A 17,029-nucleotide genomic window follows, 5' to 3' on the forward strand; every position below is an offset into this window, starting at 1 on the left:
TGAATCTTTCTTCTGACATAGTCTGAAAATGTTTTGTACCTGACACTGTCACTTTACAGCTGTAGCTTTGTAATTATAAAGCAAGCAGAATACTAAAAGCAGAGTGCATGTGTAACTACATGGAAGAGACTGGACTAAATGCTTTTCATAGTTAACAAGAGTGATTTGCCTCTAAATGTTTGCTAGGTACAGACAAATGTCCTCATGAGCTCTGAATGCTACTTTCGTGCAAGAATGGTATTCCACAGAAAGCTCTTAAAACAGGCCTATTGAATTTTTTTGATAGTCCAGTAAGATTGTGCAACTTTTTTGCCCCTGCTTGACATACTACATAATTCTGATGTTGAGTTTGTCACTGGGATCTGTGTCCAGACTCACTTCAGCTATATTGGGTACAGTGTGGTCCTGCATCTTTATTTGCTGCTGAATACACTAGTTTTGATCTGCTTTCTGGTGGCTGATCTTGTTTAATCTCTCTTTATTTTTCCTTCCTAGGTATTCTTTGATTTAATGAGAGAAATAAGAGCAAAGAAAATGTCAGAAAACAAAGACAAGAATGGCAAGAAAAGTGGCAAGAACAAGAAAAGCTTTAAAGAAAGATGTTGCTTACTGTGATGCTTGGGAACTGTAAATATCTATCTACAGGTGGCATGGATAATATACCACTAAGGATATAGGGCTGGATTCATGAAAGGAAGTCTGTATTGACTCCTTTATCTTTTGCTTTGCATATCACACCTTCACAATGTGAAAACAGAACTTTGAAACCATTTCTGATATCCAACAAAACCTTTGCCTACTTAAACTGAAATGGGCTCCTTCTTCCCAGTGTCTTTCAAAACTAGAAACAGTTTCAGAACTACAGTCCTTCTGCTTGGTTACACAGTGTACTTTTGTATTAACTCCTTCTAATGTTTCTCTGTGTTTCTCTTGAACCTCTACTGGCCTTAACAAGCACAGCTGTTCAGGTTCAAACACTTCCACCGCTGTTGCTGCCCTCCTTGATGGTGCAAACTGCAGAAAGGCTAGATGTAACACCTGGTAAAGGGTTTGAGTCTCCATCTTCTGTTGTCACTGATATTTCTTACACTGAGATCTGCTGACTTCCTCCCCACACTCCATGTAAGAAATAGCAACTGACAGTTGACAGTCAACTCAAAATAAACTTTCTCCTGTGTTCCCTTTAGTCAATACAGCATTCATGAATCAAGCCTATGGACTCAATTCAGACTTATTTAGGCAATGCAAAAATTGATATTTAAATACTGGCTATATGCACTCCCTGCTGGTCTGTCTTCTCATCCTTAAATTAGTGGTATTGGGTGAGAAAATGACTATAAGCCTTTCTCAAAAGGAATGATGTCACCATCTCCTTGAAATGCTGTCCTTGGTTTCTTTCATGTATTGTGTCTAGAGTCAATTACGCTCTACATCTCTCATCCTTCCTCTCCCTGGTACTGGAATAGTGGAAATCAGTGTTGATTAAATCAGTTTTGTTTATATTGGAACACTTGTGATGATAATGTTGGAAAGTGAGAACATCTGCATCTGTCTCTTGTCTTGCTGAAGATAACAATATTGAGTAAGGATGGGTCCCATCACACAATCATGTCTTGGAATAGGTGAGGCATACATGCTACCTCTCAATGATTAGCTGGCTAGTGAGTTGTATGGTGTCAAAAAGCAAATGAAGTTAAGCAGTTGCCACATCTATTACTCACTGTTAATTTTATATGTAGTGTTTCTGATGCACAGCAACCTAGCACGTGGTGAGTTTTGCTGTCAGTTATGCAATGGTGGTCACGTATTGTTCATCAAAAACAGTCTAGAAATGGAAAAGTCAGTACTTAGCAGGTCCTGTTCTCAGCTGACTGAGCTGAGCTTTAAATTAAGTGCAGTTGCCAAAAAACACTTCTGTCACCATGTAAAAGTAAGTCTTCTGATTGCAGAGTCTCTCACTGAATTGTAACTTTGAAGGAGTAGAGAGACTTTTAAGTACAGACTGTATCTTGCTTGTAACTGGATTCTCAAAACACAGTGGCTTGGTGAAAGTAATCCAAGTTGTTCAATGAAGCACACTGCAGCACTAAATTAACAAATGGTGTTTCTTCCTGAGATGAAGGAGTAGTGAATACTGTTCAGTACTTAGTGTTGTAATTTGAGGTTGAAAAATATTTTTTAACATGTACTAGATTGCTTTTGTGCATTCCATCTCTGAACTTTGAAAAAAGTTAGATGTGGTAGATATCAGAACCTCCGTTGGCCTGACGTTTCACAGGGACTTATCACAAACTCATTGTCTTCCATAACTAGTTCAACTTGTCAGGCAACGCATTGGATTGGGGAAACTGTACTAAATAAAAGGTGCTGTAATCTTCATTCTTGTCAAATTAAATTCCTTCTCTGTTACTGTTATCTTGTATGGGCAGAAAGAATGGTTAACCAGTTCTGGAAATGCTTCTCTCTGAGCAGTGTAATTAATTGCCAACTCGACAATACTGTTTTGAAGCAGAAGCTGGAAACCTGCTGGTTTGCAGACCTTGCACTTGAGCTCTATCACCGGTGTCTAAAGCCGAAGCACCTCATAGGAAACTGGGAGCTGTAACACTTCTATCAAAGTTTCCTCTTGAACTTCCATGGACAAAAGTCCATTTTGAGTGCATACAGCAAATGAATGTCTTCTTCCAGAGGAAGGCAACTCACTTAGGTTTGGTTTTAGTTGCAACTTAAAGGTTTAAGTCCTTAATTAACCTAAAGGATAAACAACAGTTGAGTTAACATTACAAGTTTATCTGGGTCAAGCCCCTCCAAGGCAGGTTGGAAAACATTAACAAAACTGAATAAACTGTCCTTGCTGTATGAATAATGAACTCAGCAAAGCTCACAATGAGCAGCTCAGCTGTATTGGCTCAAGAGACTTGCATGCCTTGACCTGTGATCTTTTTAGTCTTAAAGTACCTGACAGTATTTGATAGGACAGATGAATTTCTCGGAACAGCAAGTCTCCCACTAGTGTTCTTACAGTCCATGTGCTGTTCTCACTCAGGTTATTTTTCTTTTTTTTTTGTTCCAACTGATAAAGCTACACCACTGAGATGGACTTAGGAGAAGGTGCTTGCTTCATGGCTTGGTGCTGCGTCTCTTCAGTGTTCTGTGCTTGTCACCCGCTCCAGAAAAACCAGGCCTGGAGACTAAGTAAAGCAGCTTTTCACTATTCCTCTTCTGTACTCGTGAAAAACTTCAGTTTAACTTTCCAGTTACAGCTGAAAACAGGATAAACGAGGCAGCTACCTTGCTGAGTTTGTAACAGTGGGCAACAAGCATTCTGACTTGTACCAGGAAGGGTCCCCTGGACTGGAATCCTGTTGCCTCCACCTCCTATAGTGGAAGTGCCTGAATGTATGCCCTTCTAAGTAGGGGCAATATGACTTGAGGGTCCTTGAATGGCTTCCAGGTGTGCTTCACTGGACATCCATGGACATCAGCATCAGGTGGGTTGAGTGGAGTGAATATAAAATGGCGCAGAGATAAAATGGGATTCCTGTGAGCAGAGTAAATGAAGCTTTTGCTTCTAATCAAAATGAGTAACTGCAGATCAGGTGCCTCAAATAAGGATGACTTTGACGAGGGGTGTGTGTGGCTGCCTGCTAGCCATGGTGTGTAGCTGAGGCAACTGAGGGCTGTAGTGAAGATTCTAGCAACCTTTTGCGTGTTGGGTGGTTAAAGAATAAGACTTCTCTTCATCGGTGTACTGTGCTCTTAAATCATTCTGGAGCATGGCTGTAGGCAAGTAACTGGATATCTGAAGCTGGAGGTCATGCAAGACTTGACTATGCACTTGCACTTAAGCATTCAAGTATTATTCTTGCATAATGGCTTAACATAAAGTCAGGGAACTGTTTACTGCTACGTGCAATCTTCCATATGTGGCTTAGCTGTGGACGTTCAAGTGCTCGTTTTCCTTCTCGTTTGAGCAGAGCAAACATCTGAGACAAGCCCCTGTTATCACAAGGGCTAAGTCATTATATGAAAAAAGCAGATTAAACTGCAGGAGTGCAATGGCAGACTTGACTCTTCTTTTTTTCTAGAGGAGCATCTCTCCAGGTGAGAGTACAGATGCAGCATGAAGTGTGCCACGTGTTCTATACAGACTAATACACCTTTACTGCAATTTCTAGGTGAACACTTGGCTTGAAGAGAAAGATGTGTGCATACATTTACTAGGCATTAAACTTAAGCAACATGTTTATAACCATCTGAAGTTCCAGTTGAATCTTATCTGGCTTAAGTATAATGCTTAAGAATACTTTAGGTCTAAGGTACAAAGCTGCAATCTGGAACGTAGTGAGAGGGATGTAGGGGGGAAATGCATCTAACTAAAAGCTCACTTGGATCTTTTTTTAAAGTTTTCCAAAGCATTAACCCAGTATTTGGGCCTAACAGGTCTATCAATTCTTGCTCAAAAAGAGGATACTGTTTATCAGTTCAACTCAGAGCTTATGTAGACAGAAGCTTTCCTTAATTGCTTTAAGCATATGTTGCAATGTTCACCTCCTGTTGACTTTATAGTTGGGAGAAGGAGGGAAGAGGAACAAAAAAAGCTTTGATTTTTCACTGTAATCTCCACACTTCATGGAAATGGCAGGTGTTCCTCTTGGGAGGGGAAGGTGTTATCTCTAACACCAAGTGAGAGGTTTAGCGTAGAGGAAGTGATTGTGATTGCAAGACTTAATAAAACTGCCTCTAAACTATGTATGCTATACTATATGATGTAAATTCTTATTTTTTTCCTTACATAGCTTCAGAGCTTTGTCTCTAACTTGCACAAACATTTCTAATGTCTGTAAAACTGGTCACTTTTCATTATCATGCTAATACAACTGATTTGTATTACTATTGATAATAAAAAGAAAAAATGAGCTTCATAATTTGTTTGTTATTGATTTTTACAGCATTCTAAAAGCATGTCTAATCCCCAAATTCTTGAACCAGCCAACCACTGACTTTCAGTGTCTGGAACTAACCTTTCTGTCAAATATATAACAAGATTGTATTGCAGACTGTGGGAAGAGAGAGGAAGAGGTGACTGAGACCCTCATCATTGGTTTTCTGGAAATGGTATGCATGTTTTTCAGGACTGAACTGACATAGTAGTTTGATTCATTCACAATTAATTTTCCACAGTCTAATTAGATCAGACAGCTTGTATCAACTGTGTAAATGACAGAGTTGCTTTCCTTCAGTCTTGTGGCTCAAATAACAGAATAAGCAATGCTATATGGGAAAACTGGTCCTTAGTCTTCTGAGTGTGCCAGACTCCATTCTCCACATAGGGTTGTGATGAATGAACTGCAGCAGAGAAGCTGAGATGTCTCTGAGGCAGGATAGCTCAGGAGAGACTCATGACAACCTAATGCCACTTAATTTGGAGTGACAGGGAAATGAGTTTCACAGTAGACTTGGGGTGCAGTTTCTGCTGCCACTGCTGTACAAGTTGGAAATGGAACATTCCCTAGCTGATGACTTCTGGCCAAGGACTACATATTTACATAATCTTGTTAACATGGTGTTTGTCCGGTGTTTGCCCTGTGTTTCAGATTGCCACGGTGGTTTATGTAGCTCTGCTTTCCAGGGAAGTAACTTTTAAAATATTCTGTGGCAGAGAAAGGGTAGCATGGAAGGTGTCAGATAGGAGAAGGCTCTGAGCACAGCTGTGTATTATAGCTGTGCTCGAAGCCCAGAATGGCGCTTTTTTTTCTTCTGATCCTCTGTGGATGTTTGTAAGGAACAGGCTTGCCTTTAGATGCAGCAGGATGAAGCTGGAGAATGACTGCTCGATATAGCTTGGCTTCTGCCTTCGTGCTTGCCTGTGTTGTGGTCCAACTAGAACACTTTAGTGTAGTTCTGTGAGCTAAGTGCTCTGACAGTTCCTGGGATGGTACAGTCAGCTCTTCCTGAGAACTGCTGGCTCCATCTTGTGGATTTAGGAGTTAGAAGCTCTACCACGGAGAGGGGCTGTTCAGCATGCTCAGACGAGCGTACAAGTCACTGCTATTTATCTGCCACCTGACTTACGTGTAGAAATCTACACTAGCTAAATTCTTCTGGTTTTGTTACTCTGCTGTATGATTCTCTCATGCAGTATGAGACCTTGTTCTAAATTTAAATTTTCCTTTTGCATGCAAATGCTAATGTTAAATCTTGCCTAAACATTCTTCTGTGCAGCAGAACACCCAATTTCTCATGAGGATGGTGGATTTACGTTTTCTATGGCATTAAACCAGTTTGCATTGCAAGTGTAAGTTTGTTCTGCTCACTGAGCACTGATTTGCATGCCAGAAAGAATACTTATTGTTCCATGAGACTGTGGAGTACTTCACAAAACATTTTGTTTCTAAGGGTGACTACAGATGCTGGGCTTTCTTTGAAATATAAAGGCTTAATTTGGGGGCGGGGCAGAGATTACCCCCCTCCTTTCTCTCCCCCACGGCCCTCGGTCTTTCCTCCCCACCCCCAAGCTACTCAGTGTCTGTTATGGGAATAGGATCTACTGGGGATATACCAGCAAATGGCCCCTTAAGCATTGTAACCTCAAAGGGGTTTGGAAGTAAAATGTTGAGGTGAGACTGGGATCATGTGCTCTGCGCTTGCCTTCCTGACAGAGCTGATTAATCTCCAGAGTTTACGGTAAGTTCCTTTCAATGAGCTTTGTTACTTGGCTTTGAGGCAGAATCATGTTTTTGATATAATCAGAGTTTATAGAGTTTGTGTTTAAAGTCTAGCGTTCAGGGTATCGGAGGTTTTAAGCATGTTGGCTTCATAGGTCAAATACTAGAATCCAAGGGCAAACTTGTGCACACATGTAGCATGGAGAGACAAGGAAAGTTACTCCCTACTGTTTAATAGTGCTCTGTTTTTGTTTTAAAAAGGAAAACACATACAACAAACTGAACCTGCTGTTTGGATGAGTGTTTCAACCTGTGGTCTCTTAAGAGTGCTCTGTAATATGATTACTCCCCACAAAATGATGGCATTACAATTCTATATGTGTAAACAAGGAAAACAACTGTGGACTGGGGGAAGGAGTAATTATATGAAAAAATAACCAAATTCTTTCTTGCTTATAAATGAAAACCATCACGGCAATATTGCCCAAGAAATTCTGAAATTTTTTTTACCCCTAAACGTTTGGCTTTTCAGTTTTAGAAAGGCTGTTGAGAACCTGAGAGAGATGGTCCTGGTCAGACACAGACCTTCCTGATAGAGGAATCCTTTCCCGCAGTGACAGTCTTCAGAAACCAGAAGTTAAAGCTGTTTTCTGCTTGGAAACTGGTGCTATGAAAACCAAAACCTACTAGGTTGCTGAAAAAATGCCTGCAGGGTGGACTAGGTGTTTGGTTTTAATTACAGCTATTCTTCTAGTTAGTGCCCTAGTCATGGGTGTGGAAGAATCTCTTTCACTCTGGGGTCTCTGCTTTCATTTCTGTATAGACCTGCTTAAGGGTTTCAGATATTCCTGGTTCTCTTTGGGTTCCGGCAGCTTAATGAAACATGAACCCTTCTTTCCTTTCACTGCTGGTGACTGTGCCCCAATTAGGTGCTGAGCAGGGCCACTGGGTGACAGGCACTTGCATCTCCAGCTATGGTTGGCTGCCCCGTTCCGGCTCTGAAGACTGCAGGACAACGGAGAATGAATCACACCGTGGGAAGAACAACTATTCACGGAAGGATTATGAGCACTAGGAGAACTGAACGATTCAGACTTTGCTAATGAAAGCTGCTTCCTACCTGAAGAATAGCAGCAGAGTTTGTGATTCACCTATTCCTGCAGCCAGGTTAGAGCTTTCTTATGTGATACCTTCAGTAAATCCATTTGAATGATGACAGTAGTGCAGTAAACAGTTGTGGAGCAGAGGGTAACACTCCCTGCTTGAGTTGTTTTGATTTGCCTTTTTTTCCCTCTTTCCCTCTCTGAGCAGTATGGAGGGAGGAGGGCAGGCAGAGCTTCTCCTGCGTGGGAATAAAGGGCACATTTGCAGCTTTGCCTCAGGAGCTTGAAAAACCATAAGTCAGGCCTCCAAAACTGCGTTTGGTTTAGAAATAATGAACTTGGTTTAGAAAATGAACTTGGAGTTCTCTTTCATAGCCTTTTTGTTTCCAAGCATTTTGAGTACCCTTGCTTCACCCTTTCTTTAACAATGATGGCAGAAGTACTTTTTTCAGTGAAAACAAAGATGTTCTTATGCATGCTGATTCCAGCACCTGGGGCATAGATTTTAAAATACTGTGGCATTTGGAGAGGAGTGGAGGCAGGACACGCAAACCACTCAACTTTAAGCCCCATTTCCGCTGGGTCACCATCCTTCACAGCAGGAATCTGAAGGATTGCAAAAGCTGAAGCATAAGGATCCCCTGTTGGTGGTCCCAGTGTCTGTCTTGGCAGCTTGCCAGGAGCCCAAGGGATGCACTTAATTTTCTTTATTCATTAGCATATTTTTAATCAAATCCATCAAACCACAATGTTTCCACATGTCTCTCCCATGGCAGATGAACAAAAATAGGTCAGTGCTCAAATACACCTTTAACACACTGCAGTTCACTCCCTTTCTGTAGCTGCAGTTGGAGGACAGCAAATGACTGTGCACCTGGTGAAAACTTGTGATAAAGACTTTGCTTCTCTCCTGGAAGAGGAAAGCACATGGAGTTTGTCCATGACATATATTGTTTTCCACCCACTGCCCAGTCAGAGGGCAGGAAGAGCTGCATTTGAATGCTCTCCAACTTGAAGCTAAGTTTACAGCATTTGTTTAATAGCGAATAATCAAGCAGGTGCAATGTCCAGGGCTGAGTTCTCTGGCCCTAATGAATTCCAAGACTGCTTACACCTAGTTTAATAATAGGCTTTTTACATTCTTGTCACCTGTAACCTACCTTCATATACCTCATGCTGCCAACCCATCTCTAGCCAGGCAAGGAAAATGTTGCAGTGTTGAGATCATGTTCACACTTGCAGCTGAGACGTGTCTTGCCTTGTTTCTTATCTCTGAATTGTTCATAACAAGAGCTAAGTAAAAATTACTCTTCATGTTTTTTACATGAGCTTTCAAAGTTGGTTCTGGGTGGGGTGAATATTGCATCAACACCAAGTTAAAACTTATCTTTTGTTCTTCTTTTTTGGAAATAAATTGGGATATAGATTCCAGGGAAACAGTCTTTTCCATAAGACAAAAATCATGTCAAGTCGAAGGCATTAAAGAAGTTTGGAGTATTTGAAATGCAAATCTATAACAAGGGTATGTGTGCTTGACTTTTTCTTTCTTTCTTCCTAAAAAACCAAAAAAAAAAAACAACAAACAAACACCCAAAACCCAGGACTTCGAGTTAAAAAAGTTGAAGAAGACCTATCCTAAATGCAGAAATGGGAATGGACTTGCAGCCTATTCCTAGCTGCGTAAAAGTTTGGGAAGTGAAAGGTGAAAAGCTCTGCAGCCCCACCTCTCCTGGTAACCCTTTCCTGCTGACAGCACCATCACCCCAGACAGGCTGCAGCAAGTGACGCACGCACAGAGCAACCCCTGCTTCCCTCTGCTGCTGGCAGATTCTCCCTTTCCGTCGTCACAGGCTCCTTTGCGGTTCCTCTTGTTTTGGGAGATAATCCAAGGGGTGAGGGTAGGAAAGGTGTCTTAGCAAGACTTAATTTTGGCTCCCCAGATAAAGGAGCTAGGAATTTCCTGCTAGGAAGCCCTTTGCATGTGTTTTTGTGTCAGAAGCCCCAAACCATAGTATAACCTCTAAAACCTGGAAGGCCATAGTGAGAAGATGAAGTCTTCTCTGATGTGCACCAGGTGGTCTCTGCTAAATAACAAAACATCTGAGCCATGGGGATGAGAACCTGTTTAATCTTTCCTTGTTACACTCCTGTAATCGTTCACAGCGTCAGTCATGCTATGGGCAAATACTCTGCTTCTATCAATTTACTGTTCTATTTGTTCAGCTCTTCCACTTCTACTGTAAGAACTGTCTTCATTGACAGCTATCAATCACTTGGTTACTTTCAAGTCTTAATATATACACTTAATGGTTTGCCTTGTCTAAATCCACCCTTACTTACCCCTGTATTCTTTTATTGTTCTTTAACAGCTACTGTTAAACAAACCTCAGCCTTGCTACCAGAAAATAAGTTACAGCAGAACTAATTTTGATATAGGCCAATTTGTGCCTTGTTGATTAGAGAGGGGAGAGAGTCACTTGGCAACTTTCTAGTGATCTCTGCTCTCCTGTGATGCCTGCTCTGTAGGTCTGTACAGCGCTTTTTGTGCAGTGGTTTGGACTCTGGGGGAGCTGCCTCTGCTGTTGCTTTGTGGACTGCTAGCATGTCAGTGACAGTGATGTTTTGGTCTGGGGGCATCACTGTGCAGTGCAGCAATGCTACTCCTGGCAGCCACCACAAACTCCTGATCTTTGCCTTTTGCAGTGATGCTTCCTGGGCCATGCTCTCCCTCAAAATGGCAGCCACCAAAACCAAGAGGCTGCTACTCTGCCTGAGCAAGTAACAGGCAACATAGCCTCTCAAATCTACCTTGCTTGGGGGCTGAGAATCCCTAGGGCTTCACAATTTAGGCTCTCTCTTGGCTTTCTTCCAGGAACACAGCGTGGGTCCGTTCTTGCAAGGGAAAGGCAGAGTGGTTGGCAGCACAGCAGTGTTTTGTATACACTACGCTCAGCACTCAAAAGGCTAATGCCGAACATGGGGAATTTCACATGGCTCAATTCCCTTCTGCCCCAGGGAATGTGGATGTCTCCTCTCCCAGCGGAGTGTGCTTACCAGGGTATGCTTCATGCCAGGGAGGGGACTGCCTCTGTCCTCTTGAAGATGGTCTTGTGAATTGGGCGGTTCCAAATGTTTTGGCTAGCAGGGTGGGAAGAAGGTAGGCCTGGCTTGTGGCTCTCTGAACTGTTTATTTAAAGAGTTGTGGGTTCATGCTCCCTTCAGTCATGCTCTGATTCAACTAGAGGTTTGGGGAGTGCTCCTGTCCCAGCATCACCCCATAGCCTGCTCCGTATGAGAAGACCGGATCTGCCTCATGCTCTCTGGGACTCCTGTCAGGCAGGCAAGAAGACTGAGCCCAGCTCTTCTTCATGAACCGTTGGACTACTGACTAAATTAAGGTATGAATAAAAATAGCCTACGCCCATATCCTCCACCCACCTTGAGCTCTTTTAGAAAAAGGGAAGAAAAAAATTATATTTATTGCTGCATTTTTGGACACCTGATCTGGAAGGTGGGCAGACTGAAAACACCTGCTGCACTGAGTCCTTAGGGAAGAAAGTCAGAGATGTTCATCTAGTCATTGTAAAGAACTGAAGTCCGAGATGATGCTGCAGGCTTTACAAGGCTTGGAGGCCTTTGGTTTGCCACTAAAGCCAGTGACAAGCATCTGGGTATCTTGAATGTATCATCATGGCAGTCACTACCACATTAGATGCTCAGGGTTTCTTCACATTTTGCATTTTGGCTGTAACACAAGTAATTTTAACATAGAAAGTCAGTTAATAGGAGGAGGAATTCAACATCATTTAGAGCCACACATTTTACAAATTTGAAGTTGCACTAGCAGAAGTTGAATAAGGCAAAGCAGCGTCTTCTGTCTCCTTGAGCTTTGTCCTGACCTGCACGCACAACATGGCTTGTACTGGGAGTGACAGGGAGTGGACGTACAACAAACGTTTCCCCAAAGTGAAATCTGTGTGACAGCCTTATTTCTCATGATATTTGTTCAAGTAGTTTGTCATGCTATGGAAAATTTACTTAGTTGCTATCCAGGAAATACATGTAAATGTCATGCAATCATACTGATGATATTAAACAAAATATTCCTTTCCATTGTGACTGCACACCATTGGCATCTTGAGTGCCTATTTTGTGGTAGGGAAAATGTGTCTGACCCAAGGAACACCTCCAAAAATGAAGCAAGAGCCCTTAGTCAGACAGTCTGAGCCATTGTACCTAATGCTAACTTTTTATGTCATTATGAAGAGACTATCTTTAACACCCCCCCACAATATAGGGGTAATGTGATGCCTGAATAACTGATTATCCTAAATTTTCCCTAACTCTGACATCTGGAAAGAGGTGTGGCTGTACAAAATACTGTCTATTGCTAATTCTTTATACAGCTCTAGCACCTCTCACCCTGAAGAACCAGGCCCCTCAAACTCTGGACCGTGACTACCTCCCCATTTCCCCTGTAAGACCACAGTAAATGAGGTCGTCTTAGGGAAGTCCAGCTGTGTGATAGCAGCTGCTGCCTTATGCTCCCCTAAAGGGAAAGTGGGGCCTGTTTTGGGATGTGATGGGACCAACTGGCTGCAAGCTTTGAGTTTTCTCTCAGTGCCCTTCGCTGTTCTTGTAGAAGTGGCTCTGTAGAAGAGTATCCCAAGGGACGCAGCAGCCAAATACAGCCTCTGATGGAGTGAAAATTTGTGTACAATTCAGAGCAACTACCCTTTTACAATAACCTCTAGTAAATAGGAATTGTGGAGAATAAAACATCTAGTTGGGTCTGCAGCAGGATGCATTAGTACCAGTGTTAAAATTTGGCCAAGGAAATGAAGCTCACACCTTTCTGTTGCACACAAATAAACTAATATTTCCAAGGGATCTTTCACAACCAGCATTGGTGGGGATTTATCATGCATAATGTCCAAACCTGAATGCACCTGGCTCTGGTACGGGATCCTTAGTGATTGTTTTTGGGGGTTTGGGTGGGGTTTTTTAATATTCCATTTTCAGCTGGAAATTACTGATGTGACCAAAGTCCGATTCCTTTCAGCAGTTTCTCCCTTCCTCCCCCCACCTTTTCGCACTCCCTGAGGTCTGACCATCTGGAAATCCTCCTCCACCTCTTCATCATGTGTGAATTTCCACCTAGGGCTGAAAGTGTCACTGTACTAAAGTGTGATGCATTAACACATTGAGGCAGAAAGCAGAGGGGAGTTGGGGATTATAACACTTCATGACCCACTCCGCAGTTGCTCTATGATTTAATCATCTTTATCAGCTTGTATCCTTTTCTTTGTATCCCATATTTTCCCTGTATCCTTTATTAAAAAATTTCCATAATTAAAAAGGACCCCGACCCTTTACACAAACAAGTAGAGTGCAGAGTCTTGTATTGAGACCGGGATCAACTGAAAACAGCAAATGTCTCCAGGAAAATAGGCCTCACTTGAGCAGGCTCAGGGCACCTAGATTGCTCTTTCACAATGAAGCTCATTAATTATCCGTGTCTCCTATTGCAGACTTGGGGTTCTTCCTGCCAACTCTCATGCACATGGTCTGAGGAACAGTAATTTTTTTATACATATATATCCGTAAGTATAAAGTATAAGCAGTTATAATGTTATCTTGTTCAGAAATTAAACCAAGTTCTGCAAACTATGTGCTGTGTTGGTTTACTCTTTTGGTAGAGTAGACTGGAAAATTCACAAGTTTGGAAGTCAGCTGCCTAGCCTTCTTCTAACTAAATACTGAGGCTTATTATGCTTCAAATAAATATATATATATATATTTTGTGGCTTGGTTGCTGTAATCATCTTGGATGTAATAATGTTACTAGCCTCAGGGCTATATTTATTAAGATTTTAATTTAAAATCTTTCTGTCCTTCAGCATTTAAACAGAGGAAAACCCCATCTGGAGTAGCCAAAAAAAAAAAAGTTCATCCTTTTCTTTTTCATGCATTCCCCTCCCCTAGGCCCTCTCTCTCATCTTTTAAGCAGAAAAACCTAGAACAATGCACTTTCCTGTTGTAGCTCTGCACCCTCCTAATGCTTCAGTACCTGTGCAGGTTTGGTAGACCCAGTGTCTGCTGAACATGATCCATGTGCTTCTGTTCTTGCTGTCTCTGAACTGGTGGTTTGTTTTCTTATCCTTGTATAATAGTACCAGTATATTTCACAGTAATATTGCCACATATTTTGATTTATTCGTAATAATATTCTCAGTAAGGATCTCAACCACAGCAATAAACATTGTGGGGGCAAGACTTTTACTCAGATATGGCAAAGGGCTGCAGAGAAGTTTCAGGGTTATTCCTTGTTAATAAACTGCCACACTTCTGAGGAGATCGTGGCAGGGAAATAACAGAACAAGAAGACCTGCTTGTAACCTGGAGTGTGAAAAGCTGTCACAGTGTAAGTGCTTTTTCAGGTGTTTTGGAAGAAATGTCAGATGTTAGACTCGCGTTGTATAGAGTTTGCGATCCATTTTATTTTAATTCCACAGCGTATTCAAGTTATTCAAGCACCAGCTTTTAACAGACAGATACTGAGCAGGGCAGAGGGTGATTCAGAAATTTTTGTTAATAACCCTCTCATGTGATTTAGTAGTACTGAAACATCAGCAACGGGTGGTAGCAGAGGACCTTGCTTGTAGCTAATGCCCAAGCAGCAAATGCCTGCAATGGCTAAATAGCACTGGGCAGACTGTGAATCATGCAGGCCAGCTCTCAGCTCCACTGACACTGCTCCTGTTCTGCCCCAGTGGAAGATCCTCGTTGCTTGAACTAAGGGACTTCAGTGCCATTACAGGAGCCCCTTGCTCCTGGCCATAGTAGTGAGTGCATCAGTCAACCATATCAAAATCAGATTTCAAATCTCACTCTGATGTTCTTGTGCAAACAGCCAAATGGAACAACAGTTTTGGTTTAATATAATAAGATTCATGGAAACAAAACTGGGTGATTTAAGTATGAACAGATTGAAAATTACTTCTGACATATAGCACCAAGGCCATGCCGTTTGTGTCAAGCTCCATGCGAAAGATGAATTCTTGTATGCTGCTTTTCTTCATTTCAAAGCAACTTATAGAGGGTTGAATGCTGTCGTCCTCAACTTGCAGCTAGTGAAAATGGGGTGAAGAGGAAGAAATTCAGGCCTAAGCACAGGTCTTCTGGCTGCAGCCTGTCCCACAGGCAGTAGGTGTAGATACTTCCTCTATCTAGATTGTGCTACTTGCTTGTAGAAAAGAAAAGGTAGCTTATGTTCAGGTACTCATCAAGTGCTATTGACTGCCAATCATGAGATGACTCAAGCTTCTGTACTACATTTCTCTCACAGCACTGTAAAGGTACCAGCCATTTTTTTGCTTTGGACCTCCATTCAAAATCGGAGGGAAACCTCTCCATCTTGTCGCCAGTCCCTGATAATCACTACTTTTCTCAGGACAGCTGATTTTAACATTGCTCCATCCTAATGTTCATTTTCTAGATCTAGTAGCTATGTCAATCACAGGTGGATATATAGAAGAAATGCACCTCTGGACTTCTAAACACATTACCTCAGTAAGTACTGTTCAAATTACAAGAAGTCAAGTTTTAACTATTTTGTTTACCACTTAAATGCAGATTTTATTTTTACCCACTTTGCTACTTTGCAAGCCTTTTGGTGTGAACTTAAACAAACATGAAAATCATGTTCTTTAACAGTATGTTAAAAGTGCTTATATGTTAAAAGTGCTCACCACAAAGCAGACACTTCTTTGTTGGGCAACCAGCACAGCTTTTTCATGTTCTCTGTGTGTCCTCACCCGCCCCAACCTATTTAGGTCAATACAAGCAACTTCAGAGGAAGTCACTGCCTGGTTATAATGCTACAGCTTTGGACTGCAGAGGACAGACTGGGCGAGGAAAACAAGAACACTTCTGGGCCATCAACAAGCAGTGGATAGCTTTTGAATATTACATGGGGTATCCACCTGATGGTGTTTGGTCCCTTTGCTTTGGAAGCTGAAGCAGATCACTGAACTCAGCCCGTTTGCCAAAGGGCACGCTGCTTTGTGTGGAGACCTGCCTGAGGCGAGGTACCTGACTCATTGCGTCGGGTGCGAGATTCACCTGTGCTTCATTCCCCACAGCGACCCTGGGAGCTTGGCTGCAAACCTTCCCAGAGCATGGAGGGGTCACTGAAGAAGATCAACCGGCCAACATGTTGCCCATGAAACAACACAAGGTAGCTGAGCTGAAGGGAGCGGGACAACAGCTGTGTTGAAGCAGGTGCAGTGGGAGCAGGAGGCTGAGGCTGTGAGTATATCCCTGCAACCCTGTCCTGCTGTCTTCCCCATGCCCCCATCCTGTCTGACACTTGTGCTGAGAGCTGGCATTCAATAGGTGCTCTTCAAAACCTGTTGAGGGCTCTATTTTACTTCTCTGCGACTCATCTTCCAGATTTTTGTTGTAGCTGCTTTACATGAGGAGTTTCCAGTTTGGTCAGGTCCTTTGTTTCTGCCTGATAAACCCCCTTTTTCCAAGTGCTCTTCAGAGTAGAGCCCTTTCTTTTAGAGAGAGCAAATCTCTGTTAACAGACAGTTTTCAGTTCAAGAAGCATGGGCAGGAGCAAAGGAGCCAGATTAACCTCTTAGTGGGGTTTTTTCATGAGTTAGGTCTACCTCTGCCAGTTCAGAAAACATCTAGGTCACAGAATGGCATTTACCTATTTGATTTTCAATAGGACTTTCCCTTCTACAGAATTATGGTGCTTTTGAAACAGCCACTGTTTTTGTCACAGTCATTTAAGAAGTAATTTTGTGTAGTGAGGAATGAGTCTGATTACAGATACAAAATTTCATCTGAAGCTAAAGAATGTAATGAATACAAATTCCAGATAGAGCACAACGTTCCCAGCCTGCCCGGGTAACTGTGTCTCAGTTTCTCTATATTTCCTGCAAGATGACAATGGCCACCTTGTAAAAAGCTCTTTCAGATATGAGGCAGAAGTATACACTTCAAGGTCTAGCCTTGAAACTTCTGTGGGATAGCAATGCTCTTCTGAAGTGCCATTTAAAACAGATTGCGTTTCACTACGTGCAAAAATCCCCCACATAGATGCAGCTATATGAGCAAAAAAAAAAAAAAAAAAGTGCTTTTGCCAGTATAGCCTATTTTATTTGGAAAACGCTTGCAGAAAAAGATGCTTGTGCTAGTAAAACTTGTATTTGCTGGTTATCAAAGGAGAAGGATTTCTAGTGCAAA

At 42.1% G+C, this 17,029-nt stretch overlaps 1 protein-coding gene across 2 annotated transcripts in view; it reads left to right on the forward strand.

Moving 5' to 3' along the window:
• The window catches only part of RALB (RAS like proto-oncogene B), a 52,930-nt gene extending 48,002 nt beyond the window's left edge, over positions 1 to 4,928 (forward strand). For both annotated transcript variants that reach the window (XM_050339570.1, XM_050339571.1), the window contains one exon: positions 496 to 4,928. In XM_050339570.1, the coding sequence (XP_050195527.1) occupies positions 496 to 615 (120 nt within the window). In that variant the 3' untranslated portion in view covers positions 616 to 4,928. The remainder of the gene's footprint in view (positions 1 to 495) is intronic.
• The last annotated feature ends 12,101 nt before the right edge of the window (positions 4,929 to 17,029 follow it).

This window comes from Myiozetetes cayanensis, unplaced genomic scaffold, assembly GCF_022539395.1.
Source record: "Myiozetetes cayanensis isolate MyiCay16 unplaced genomic scaffold, myiCay2020 scf9, whole genome shotgun sequence".
Classification (NCBI taxonomy): Eukaryota; Metazoa; Chordata; class Aves; order Passeriformes; family Tyrannidae; genus Myiozetetes; species Myiozetetes cayanensis.